General features: G+C 37.4%; 1 protein-coding gene across 1 annotated transcript; it reads right to left on the bottom strand.

The window, feature by feature from the left end:
* Positions 1-8,038: 8,038 nt before the first annotated feature.
* On the bottom strand, positions 8,039-9,645 carry LOC132902717 (uncharacterized). The gene is made up of 2 exons (XM_060948870.1): positions 9,530-9,645; positions 8,039-8,787 (listed from the first exon to the last, which is right to left on the bottom strand). Exon 2 carries the CDS (start codon positions 8,780-8,782, stop codon positions 8,468-8,470), a length of 315 nt encoding a protein of 104 aa, XP_060804853.1. The 5' UTR covers positions 8,783-8,787; positions 9,530-9,645; the 3' UTR covers positions 8,039-8,467.
* Between the last annotated feature and the right edge of the window lie 2,098 nt (positions 9,646-11,743).

Below are 11,743 nucleotides of genomic sequence, written 5' to 3'. Positions count from 1 at the left end.
TTGTTTTACCAAAATTTACCTTCGAAAATATTATGATAACTGGATGTTTTTATAAAAACCATACTATGACCTATAACGTGCCGTGTGGTTCCCGGCACCAATACAAAAAAGAATAGGACCACTCCATCTCTTTCCCATGGATGTCGTAAAAGGCGACTAAGGGATAGGCTTACAAACTTGAGATTCTTTTTTTAGGCGATAGGCTAGCAACTTGTCACTATTCGAATCTCAATTCTATCTTAAAGCCAAATAGCTGAACGTGGCCTATCAGTCCGCTCAGGACTGTTGGCTCTGTCTACCCCGCAAGGGATATAGACGTGATTATATGTATGTATGTATGTATGACCTATAACTATTATCATCCCCCTGTCGATAGTCGTATAGACTATCTGTGGAGACTGTGGACCGTGGTAGTCCTGGTTGCATCCTCAGCTAACAAGAGAGGAGCACGGGATGTGCCTAATTCATATTGGATTATGGTTACTCATCCAGGTACCCTGAATGTACTGGTTCTTCTGGATGTACTGCCCCACACGTAAAACCAAAAATTCAAAATTAAAAAATTAACTGCTCCCAGTATACAACTGACAATAGAGTAAAAATCCAATGTGCTTAGCAAATCGCCTAAAAAGTCATCATTTTAATACCCTAGCTCACTCCCCTGATGCAGGTGTCATGCAAATGAGCACCTAAAGATATGCTCTTAACCTGATTTGAAACCGGGAGATCTTAATGGATTTTACGTTTTTACGTACTTACCATCTAGAGAGGAAAGTTGAGACGTGCCGTAGATTTATTGTCGAGTGACACCATTTGCTAATTATTTTACGGTAAGCGAAGTGATACATTTTTATGACTCCAAATTGCATCACTATAAGGAAAAAATGTTCTTGTTTGTGTCTGTCTGTCTGTTACGCTTTTAAGGCTAACCGGTGTACTAATTTAGATGAATTTTGTATAAATACAATTTTAACCGAGTATAAATATAGGCTATTTATTTTTAAATTCGCGCGAAAACAGGAAAAATGGTGGAATTTTCGTTTAACACGCACTTTTTGTTTACGCGAGCGATGCTGAGACGCAAGTCTTTCTAAGCACAATAACGTTGAATCTAATTTCGTTTTTGTATAAATTAAAACACTTAAACTTGGTCGAAAGTAACTATAATGTAAAAAGCAATTAACTAATGATTAAAAAAGAAAAGGTAAAACCATTTAAATTAATTGTAATTGGTCATAATAAAATTGGAAAACACATAATTGTTATGACTTTAAAAATACGACATTAGGTTATATTTAAAGATGAAGTTTTCAAAGTTATCATTCAGTTTTAATTGACCATTAATACAATTTAGTTTGAAATTGAAGTAGATACAGTAGAGTCGAACGAATTTTATAGACTTTATAAAAGTCTTAAGAGTGTTGTTCTGATAGATTGTAGCTCATCAATCACAATTTATATTTTTTTAAACCTGCACGTAAAATTTAATATTGTGTATCTAGTGAGTTAATTTTATCATACTTGGATTAAGTGAGAGTGCATAATTCTGACATCAAGGCTTTTCTAAAAATTAGGTAAGTTTATTTTCTAAAAACTTATCAAAACTCTCTCTCTTATCTTTTTATCAACGATAAAATATATGTTGTGGTCTTGGACTACTCAAAATGAAATACCAGTAGAAAGATGTGTAATGAGAATGATTTATTTTACAAAATTTACATGAATTTATACAATATTAATTAATTTCACACCTAATACGCGTCACAGTGTAACTCGCGCGGTGGTGGGGGGCACGCAGCACAGAGCGCGGCGTCGCGACGCGTAGTAATCTCTGTGGTACTTGTATGTGAACTCCACATTATCCCCCTTCAAGCGAAGCGTACACTAGGTTTGATTTTTCTTCCATATCTTGATGTCTTCGAATTAGTTAATGTCTCCTGTGTTCTTGGCTTGTTCATGACAATGCGTGGTTTTGGCGCACTCGGTGTGTGAACCGACGGCGCGCGCGGACCTGTGTTTGCCGCGGGTGCGGGTTCCGAAGAGTGGGGATGGCTCTGTTGCGCGTTCGCTGCTATGTTGTCGTCTAGATTGATTATGTGCGCCGGTTTGAGTCGATCTATGGATATGTTGGATGCTCGTAGAGGCAATTCAATCTTAAAATGTTTGCTGTGTCGCTCAATCACTTTGTATGGGCCGTCATATGGCGCTGTTAACGGGCTTCTTACGGTGTCATTGCGAACGAATACATGACTGCAATTTGACAATTCCTTATATACAAAGAGATTCTTGCTCGATGCGATTTTTCTCTGTACAGGTGTGAATGTTGACATTGTCTCTGTAAACTGACGGATGAATTCGGCGTCTTCATTCTTTGACTTCGTAGGTACAAAGAAATCGAACGGGACTCGTAGCGTAGAACCATAAGTCATCAGTGCAGGACTAGTGTTGTCATCACGAAGTGCAGTGCGTAAGCCAAGCAAAACTGTGGGTAAATCTTCTTTCCACTTTGAAATTGCGTCTCTGGCCATCAATGCCGCCTTCAATGTGCGATGGAATCTTTCCACTTTTCCATTAGCTTGAGGATGATAAGCTGTAGTTCTTATGCGCCTTATACCACATTTCTTCATTAGTGCATTGAATAAAGATGACTCGAACTGTCGGCCTTGGTCCGTGGTGATTCTTATGGGACATCCAAATCTCGATATCCATCCTTCGTAGACAGCTTGAGCAACAATATTGGCGGTGATCTCTTTGACCGGTATAGCTTCCATCCAGTTTGTATTGCGATCGATTATCGTCACGAGATAGCGGTAACCTTGCGAGATCGGCAGAGGTCCAACGATGTCTGTATGTATATGTTCAAATCTTCTTGCCGGTGAAAACTCGCCCAAGGGACTGACTACGTGTCTATGAATTTTCGCACGCTGACACCCAATGCAGGATTTGGCCCATGTTCCGACGTCCTTGTTTATCGACGGCCAAAAATATTTTGAAGTCATTATTCTTCTCGATGTGCGTATTCCTGGATGGCTTAATTCGTGTTGCGCTTTGAAAGCAGCGTAACGAAAAGCTTTCGGTAGATAAAGTCGATTTTTTCCCGTCGATGTTTCGCATGTGATAGGTTGAGTGACGCCTGCAAAAATTTTGTCGGCAAAGGTTAACTTTGGATGTTTTCTCAAATCTTGCAGGGTGACATCTTTTCTCTGTTCTTGTGATAATTTTTCGTAATCTATCCATGTGAGCAATTCTATTTCTTCTATACGTGACATGGCATCTGCAGCTTGGTTTCTCTCTCCATGTATGAATTTGATTTTTGTACAAAACTGGCTAATATAATGGAGTTGTCTTTCTCTTCTCGGTGTGTCACTGCTGCTCGGCGGTCTTGTTAAGGCGTTTACTAGCGGCTTGTGATCGGTGTAAATAGTTATTTCACTCCCCTCTATAAGTCGACGTAGGTGTTTGACAGCGGTGTACATAGCTAGTAATTCGCGATCGTACACGCTGTATCGCCGTTGCGTTTCGCTCATAGCCTTTGAGAAAAATGCGAGTGGTTTCCATGCATCTTTTTCTTTCTGTTGTAGCACTGCGCCCAAACTGCAGTCAGATGCGTCGGTCATCAATGATAACGGTGCAGCGGGCATTGGATGCGATAATGTGGTGGCTTCGAGAATGCTTTGTCGGCATGTATCGAAAGCTGTTTCTGCTTCAATTGTCCATATTATCGGCGTCTTATCGTTTTTCTTGGCGTTATGCAAGTACTTGTTCAGTTCATATTGATGTTCAGCTTGATGAGGTAGGCAGTCACGATAGAAGTTGACCATGCCGAGAAATCTTCTGAGATCTTGCACAGTGTTTGGCTTCGGATAGTTAGAGATGGCGCGCGTGCGTTCATCGGTCGGTGTTATCCCCTCCACTGAGACTTGATAACCGAGGAATTCAATTTTGTTTCTTCCGAATTCACATTTCTCGATATTTAACGATACTCCATATTTACTTAGGCGTTCCAGGACTTGTTCTATGTGCTTTTTGTGGTCATCCGGAGTATTTGAAAATATTAATAAATCGTCGATGAATGAATATACGATGTCATCCAAGCCTCGCAGTACCTCGTGCATGAATCTTTGGAATGTTTGGCTTGAGTTTCGTAGACCAAACGTCATGCAATTAAATTCGAAGAGTCCAAACGGTGTAATTATGGCTGTCTTTGCTTTATCTTCATCTTTGATTGGGATCCAATAGTATGCCATTTTCAAGTCCAATTTCGTAAATATTTTCTTATTGTGCAATCTGTATGTGAAGTCTTGAATTCTTGGTATGGGATAACGGTCGGGTACAGTCACGGCGTTAAGTCTTCTGTAGTCTCCACAAACACGAAGTGAGCCATTTTTCTTAGTGACGACGTGCAATGGACTTGCCCATGGACTTTTGGACGGTTGGCAAATACCCATCTCCATCATTTTCTCGAACTCCATCTTGGCTGCTTTGTACTTGTCGGGTGGTAGGGGTCGAGGCCGGGCGAAGAGTGGGGGGCCGGTGGTTTCGATGTGATGTGTAACGCTATGTTTTGTTGGTTCTCTCAATGACATCGGGCGTAGTACATCGGGATATTTTTTTAAGATATCTTGATATATGTGATTTTTGTCTATGATGTATACTGACGGCTGATCACTTGTTGTTTCTATGACTTCTATCTTCAAATCGGTGACGCTGTCTATGAGTTTCTTTTGATGTAGATCGACGAGTAACTTGTGATTTCGTAAAAAATCTGCCCCCAGTATAGATGTCTGTACGTCGGCAACGATGAAAGTCCATCTGTATGTGCGACGAAGTCCTATGTTGAGATCTATAGTTTTCTCTCCGTAGGTTCGTATCGGCGTATTGTTCGCTGCGTACAGTTTGTAGGTGTTGCTCGGAGTTTGTTTTCTGTTTCTTGCTGCTAATACAGATATGTCTGCGCCGGTGTCAACGAGAAAACGCTCCTTTGTGTTCAGCTCCCTGATGCAGAGGCGGTTACTCCCTTTAATAACACCAACGCCCGCCACCGTCGATGTTGCTTCTAGTTTTCCGACCGTCGTCGAGCGCAGGGTGACTGGCATTTTCTGGCCCTATCACCGAAACGATAGTGGTAGGAGCACTCCCATTCTGGGTCACCTGGTTTTCTTCCATTTCTCGACTTCGATCTTGTTGACGATTTGTTTCGACGGGGGTTTCTAAAGGGCTGACGACCACGAAATCTGGATCGATCTTCCTTGAGAGCGGCAATCTCGAGTGTAAGCTTTTCTATTTGTTTGCTTAATACTTGAAATTGCAAATTGTTTTGTGCTCCGCTGCTGCTTCCAGGGGTTGCATCCTGTCGAATTTCTGCTACGGTTTGTTCTGTGTGCTCCATCATTTTGTCTGCCATCGTGGCCATGGTGTCGAGCGAGGATTCTGTGCTGACAGACAGCACGGCTCGTACTTGTGACGGTAAATGTCCCATCCACAGAACTTTCAGGGCATCATCAGCGACTTTTGTTCCGGATAAATCTCGCATAACACGAAGAAGTTGTGAAGGCTTCTGTTCTCCCAGTTCTAATCCTCCTAACAGCTTTTGAAATTGTTTGGACTCTGATTCCTCGTACACCGACAACAATCTCTTCTTCAGAGCCTGATATTTTCCAGCAGATGGGGGATTGCAGATGATATCGCTCACTTGCTCGATGTCTGTTCTTTCTAATACGGCGATAACGAGATTATATTTCTGATCTTCACTGGTCTTGTATGATGATACCACGGCCTCAAATTGTGCAAACCACAGTTTCGGTTGTGCTCGCCAAAATGATGGTATTCTTGACTGAAGAGAAATGGTGGAGACTTCCCTTGCAACTGCTTCCGGAGAGGCGGACGCGTCAGTATATTCTTCCTTTCTTTCCATTTTCTTGAATATTTTTCTTTTTTTTTGAATCGGGGTCACCAATTGTTGTGAGCTTGGACTACTCAAAATGAAATACCAGTAGAAAGATGTGTAATGAGAATGATTTATTTTACAAAATTTACATGAATTTATACAATATTAATTAATTTCACACCTAATACGCGTCACAGTGTAACTCGCGCGGTGGTGGGGGGCACGCAGCACAGAGCGCGGCGTCGCGACGCGTAGTAATCTCTGTGGTACTTGTATGTGAACTCCACATATATGTTACTTTTATTAGAATCCTTTTAATCCTACAGAAAGTATTATGTTTCTACTTTTTATTTGTCTTCGTATTGGAAAAAGTTCAATCTGAAAAAATCATAATTGTGAAATTCTAAGAAAACAAACAGCAATCTGCTTGCCTTCAAAATGTTCATTCTTTCATAAGTGTATAAAAAAAATTCAATATGTTCCAGATACAATGTCATCATTACAAATCACAACAGCACTGCTTTTTATTGCTCTTGTACAAGCTCAAAGATCATTTTACGCTGGTTCCCATTCAATAGGATACCCAGACGAACCCACAGAAGATATAAGCAACAGGCTTGGTGAAAACAATGCTACTGCACCAGAAACAACCAATGACGTAAATAAAACAATAGTCCGTCTTGTTAAATATGAAGATAGGGAATTTATAGAGAATTTGAACAAAGTACCAATACATTCTGGACCAGCATGGCTTGTGAATTGGTCTCGGTACGCGAACATGAAGAAACAAACGTGGCCGCTCAAACCTAGAGGTTTTGCTGATATTGCTTAATTAGTAAATTATTTTTATGATGACACATGTTTTATTTTTTTATCTTTAAATTGGTAGGTAAATTTTAATTGATGATCATGTATAAAGAGAGAAGAAAAGATCATTGTATATTTGGATACAGACATCATATAATTCAAACCATATCGACTGCATTGTACGAGTATTAGAATCAACCTGCAATAAAAAATAAATTTATACGGGAAGTGATTATGAATTGATCTAGCCTCAAAGTAAGCTCAAGATTTATGTAACGGGTTACAAAGTCAACTATCTGTATGTTTAAATAAATACATACATATAATCACGTGTATATCCCTTGCAGGGTCTGTCTTGAAAAGGCTGATAGATCGTTCATCGTTTAGCTGTTTGTTTGGATACATAATAGAATTGCGATTCAAAATAGTAACAGGTTGCTAGCCCATCGCATAAAAAAAAGAGTCGCAAATTAAGAGTTTATCCCTTAGTTGCTTTTTAGAGCCAGAGTGTTCCTATAATTTTTTCTATTGGTAACGGGAACCACACAAAATAATAAATACATCTAAATAAAATATACCTGCAACATCTAGTATGATCAAAAAAGGTCGCTTTCATCTTGAAACACCAATGAAATGTTTATCTACGCATGTTGAGTTACGGTAGTGGCAAATTCTCACGAGAGGTAAATCCCGGGACGAAGGCTAGTTCAGTAAAATTATGCTAAGAATATCCTCACTTCAGGTGTTAAGGTGAAATTACCATATATTCTTGACACCCTGAATACATTAAACTACTTTCTGAGTAGTCATGGTAAAGCCTTCTGGCTTTATGTTCTTTTATAACTTTACATACATACATTTTATCACGTCTATATCCTTTGCGGGTTAGACAGAGCCAACAGTCTTTAAACGGCTGGTTACTAAACAATTACTTAACATTATCATTAAGGTAACGTAGGTTAACGTTACGTCTGTGGGACTTTACCATCTCTAGGCGAAACTCCTTTTATATAGAAAAAAATCTGTTAATCTGTTTATGATTAGTTAAAGTTTTTCAAATCAGCTACCATAAAACCATACTTACGTGGGGATATGGACCCGGGGCCCGCTTTCTCAAATTTCTCTGTCCACATTTTCCGTGCTTCAGTATGCCTACTTAGGTTTATTCTTCTTTCTACCAAACTTCATCAAAATTGGTTCAGTAGCTTTTGGTTTATTCGTTACAAAAAAACAAATCTTCTTACTTTATAATTATTGTGAATATACATTCAATTATGCATAGCTTTGTAAAATTATTCAGTATCTCGAGAAAGTTCAAGTAAGTGACCCAAAATGATAAACATATTAAAGATCATTAACTTTATTATATATTATACAACTTAACCTTTATAATGAAACAAATAAGTACGTAAAATAAACACCTACACTTTTTAATGGCACACTGATAAAAGGAACTGGATTATTTTATATTTGCAAACTGGTTTCAAATAAAAGAAAAAATATCTAGTTGTCACTTAAGGTAAATGTACGCAGAACAGGCTTTAATATTGCATCATTTTTAAACTGTTTCTCGTTTCTCTGCTTCCTATGCTATTTTTTGCTTTTTAAATTTGATGTTTTGTTTTTAAAACCAGTCTTGGTTCTTAATTCGGATCAAAACATTGCGTTTAATTTAAAATCACACAACGTATGTAAACATTTCCTTGCTTTGACGCGGCAAAACATAAATTTTAAATTTCGAACGCTTCATGCTGTAGCCGTGATATTTATTTTTTATTTATCGATAAAATTATTTGGTCTTTGCGGCCACGTTTGGGGCTGTTTCCTGAAGGCGTCATACTGCTGCCAGTTAATGTACCAAAAAGGTCTGTTGTCAATAGGAAGTTTCTCCACGTTGCTTACAAACTTCTTGTCGTTTTTGACTTGAATAGGGACGGGCTCGTCCTCGCCGAAACGGTTTGATATTTGGAATGCATCATTATCAAGTTGTGGATATCCGATGGCGCCGGTTCCAGCGTAGAAAGGCCTCTGAGCTATGGCTAAAGTGGCTATTACTAAGACGACCACGACGATTTTGTACACGGCCATTGTAACTGAAACAATACAAAGTGAAGTTTAAACGCTATAATTACTCAAATTACGTATTGTTTGAATGACAAAACTGTTTCTGTTAAGTAAATTTCTAAGAAAATCTGAGATAATAAAAAACACACTTTCGTGTTGGAGTAGAAGTTTCATGTTTTCCTCTGTGTGGCAACGAAATTAGTTTTGGTTGAAGCAACTTCATCGGTCATGCCATGTTATTAAAAACTTTTAAATTAAAGAATTGGACAAAAAGTTAATAAAAATATTAAGAACTTCTAAAACCGCAGTAAAAGTGGAAAGTGTTTAACTATTATTTTATATGCTCTGTAAATACGACGAGTATATATATACATATATATGTATAAATACAGTTAAAAATTATTAATTAGGTTTAATAAAAAAGGAAAAAAGAAAACTTTATAATTTATAAATTGTGTAGTCCATTTAAATAGTTTGTAACGTGCAACGTGCCCAGAAGGCTGCATGTTGCATTGTTTGTTGTTTTTTATTTTAGTTTCATAAATATCAAGTAAATGTAAGGAAATGTAAAATTATTTATATTAGTATTTACATTATTTATTTCCATTCTATTTTAATTTTTCATTGTCATCAATTCATTGTTTATTTGTTCAATGTACGCTCAAATGATAAGTAAGATTTTATAATTCAATTGTTAAAATATTATTATTAACAATGCAATTGAAGCCAATCGCCAACTAATTTTAAATAGGTACAAATAATAATAAATACCTTTAGTTAGTCAGTTGATAAGGCTCCTATGTTTGTTCTGTAGACTGCACTTCTCGACTGCGGACATTCTTTGACTGCGGTTCGTTCGAGACGGCTCATCTATAAATAATAACCGCTCGATGGTACGGCGTACGTAGAGCTAACAGTACGTAGAACGGGACATTTAACTATAAGTGTCTACGGGACTGCTTTGTCTGTTTGTATTTTTTTTAATGTATTATTGTCTCCGTTATTTCTTACTTTATAAAAAAATTGAAATAATAGGGTAAATTATTTCACTAATCTTAAATTTGGATTTTTCTTGAAATGTAATTATAGTAAATATAGTTGAAAATTTAATCAGGAAAAAGAAAGAGAAAAACGAAATCTTTGTAATTTAAAAATTGTGTAGTCCATTTAAATAGTTTATTACGTGCCCAGAAGGCTGTTGTAACTCTTAAACATCATTAGAAAGCTGAATGAGCAAATAATAATACTTAGTAATGAAATAGGCGACGGCCTACTGTATTGTTTAACTAACGCATAAGTATTCCATTGTAAAGCTCTCTAAATAGTGTAAAATACAAGAAACTTCAGATAAAAACCAACCTTTCTTACTACTCTTAAACCCTATAAAAGCAAAACACAATCTGAAGTCCAAAAGTCAAAGTTTACTCAATAATAATTGATCAGTTACCTCTAATTATAATCAAGTCTGCGTAAAAACCCATTGATTCGTTACAAGGGATTACTCGCAACTCTTCTCGACTCGCAACTGATAAAACCGACCAGTCATACAAGACCTTACTCAATATGATAATATCATAATGAAACAGGTTTTCTAATGGCGGTTGTTTGTATATTTGCTTGCAATGACCTATGCGTCATCATAGTATGTGACGTCAAGTGGGTAAGTTAGGACTCAAAGTTTGTGAGTGACGTTTGAAGGCGTGTCTTATCATGACTTCGGCATAGATAATGAAGATAAGAAGCCCCGACGATAAATCCCACTATTTCTGATACGTACTTTGAAAAACCCTATTTTGTATACGGGGGTAGATTTGTTTTTGCTGTTTTATTTTCCCGAAATAACATGGCCATTACAAGTAATTAACCTTCGCAAAAAAAATGTTCTTATAGATTTAAATTCAAATATGTAGTTCTTTTTTTTACCTTTCACCATAACTGGCTATTCGATAAGAAAACCTTATGTAATTCTTTGTTGACTAGATATGTAAAATGACGAGGAAAACTTTTGTATGTAACTAAAGTGACTAATATGCATATTAATATCACGTCAAATCAATAGATCTTGCTTTATTGTATAAGTTTTAAGTTGTATTGAGGTACAGAATCCAATATCCCTAGGGACATCGACTGTTGTCTCCCGACGATGAAGCGATCCTAAGTAAATAGGTCCCTGACGTCATGCACACTAGGGTTGTCACTGATATGAAATCCGGATCTGGATAGCTAAACGGATTCGGATAGTTGATTTTGCGGGAACGAGGTTCTTCTTCTTGACTTGGATGTTTATTAAACGTATCTTGATCAAATTAAGGACGTCCTGGCAATGAGTCAGGTCAAGAGTACCCGAAACCACCGAGCTTGCATGAAAAGGAAGGAACGAAGGAAGTATGCAGAGATGCAGACCTCTCCGGGGAAAAAGTGTGATTTTATGTTATGATATACATAAGTCTTAATTTTACTTCGGGGCTAGCTCAATCTGTGTTATTTGTTATTTAGAAGTCCTTTGGACTTTCAAATTTAAAAAGAACCTTGTAACTAATTTTACATAACAGATTTTCAACTTTGGCGTTGCATTATACTATTTATAATAAACGCGCACGTAAAGTACTTACCTTTATTTTATCTCTGATGTTTCGAATCATGTTACAATCAGCTTTTAGTCGCTCGATGACCACTGATCATTATATCATTATTTGCAACGTCCGCGATAAAATAAAGGTACGTTGCGTGCGCGTTTAATACCTGTATTACTTATAAATAGAATTTTTATTATAATACGAGATATGTGCAAAAACATAACCCTTCCTTGCAGTCTGATAATAATTTGGTTAAGTTTATAAGCTTAGCGTCTTACAGCATGAACATTCGCCTCATTCACTTCACTCACTCATTTGTATAATTTCCATAATCTCATGCGAAGCCGGTCAAAAGCCTTAGAGGATTCAATGTCCCTTATCCGTACTGTAATAATAATAAGAGGAAGGA

The sequence above is a fragment of the Amyelois transitella genome, chromosome 17, assembly GCF_032362555.1.
Source record: "Amyelois transitella isolate CPQ chromosome 17, ilAmyTran1.1, whole genome shotgun sequence".
Lineage (NCBI taxonomy): Eukaryota > Metazoa > Arthropoda > Insecta > Lepidoptera > Pyralidae > Amyelois > Amyelois transitella.
Note: the sequence above shows the minus strand (reverse complement) of the source record. Positions and strands in the feature narration are given on the sequence as shown.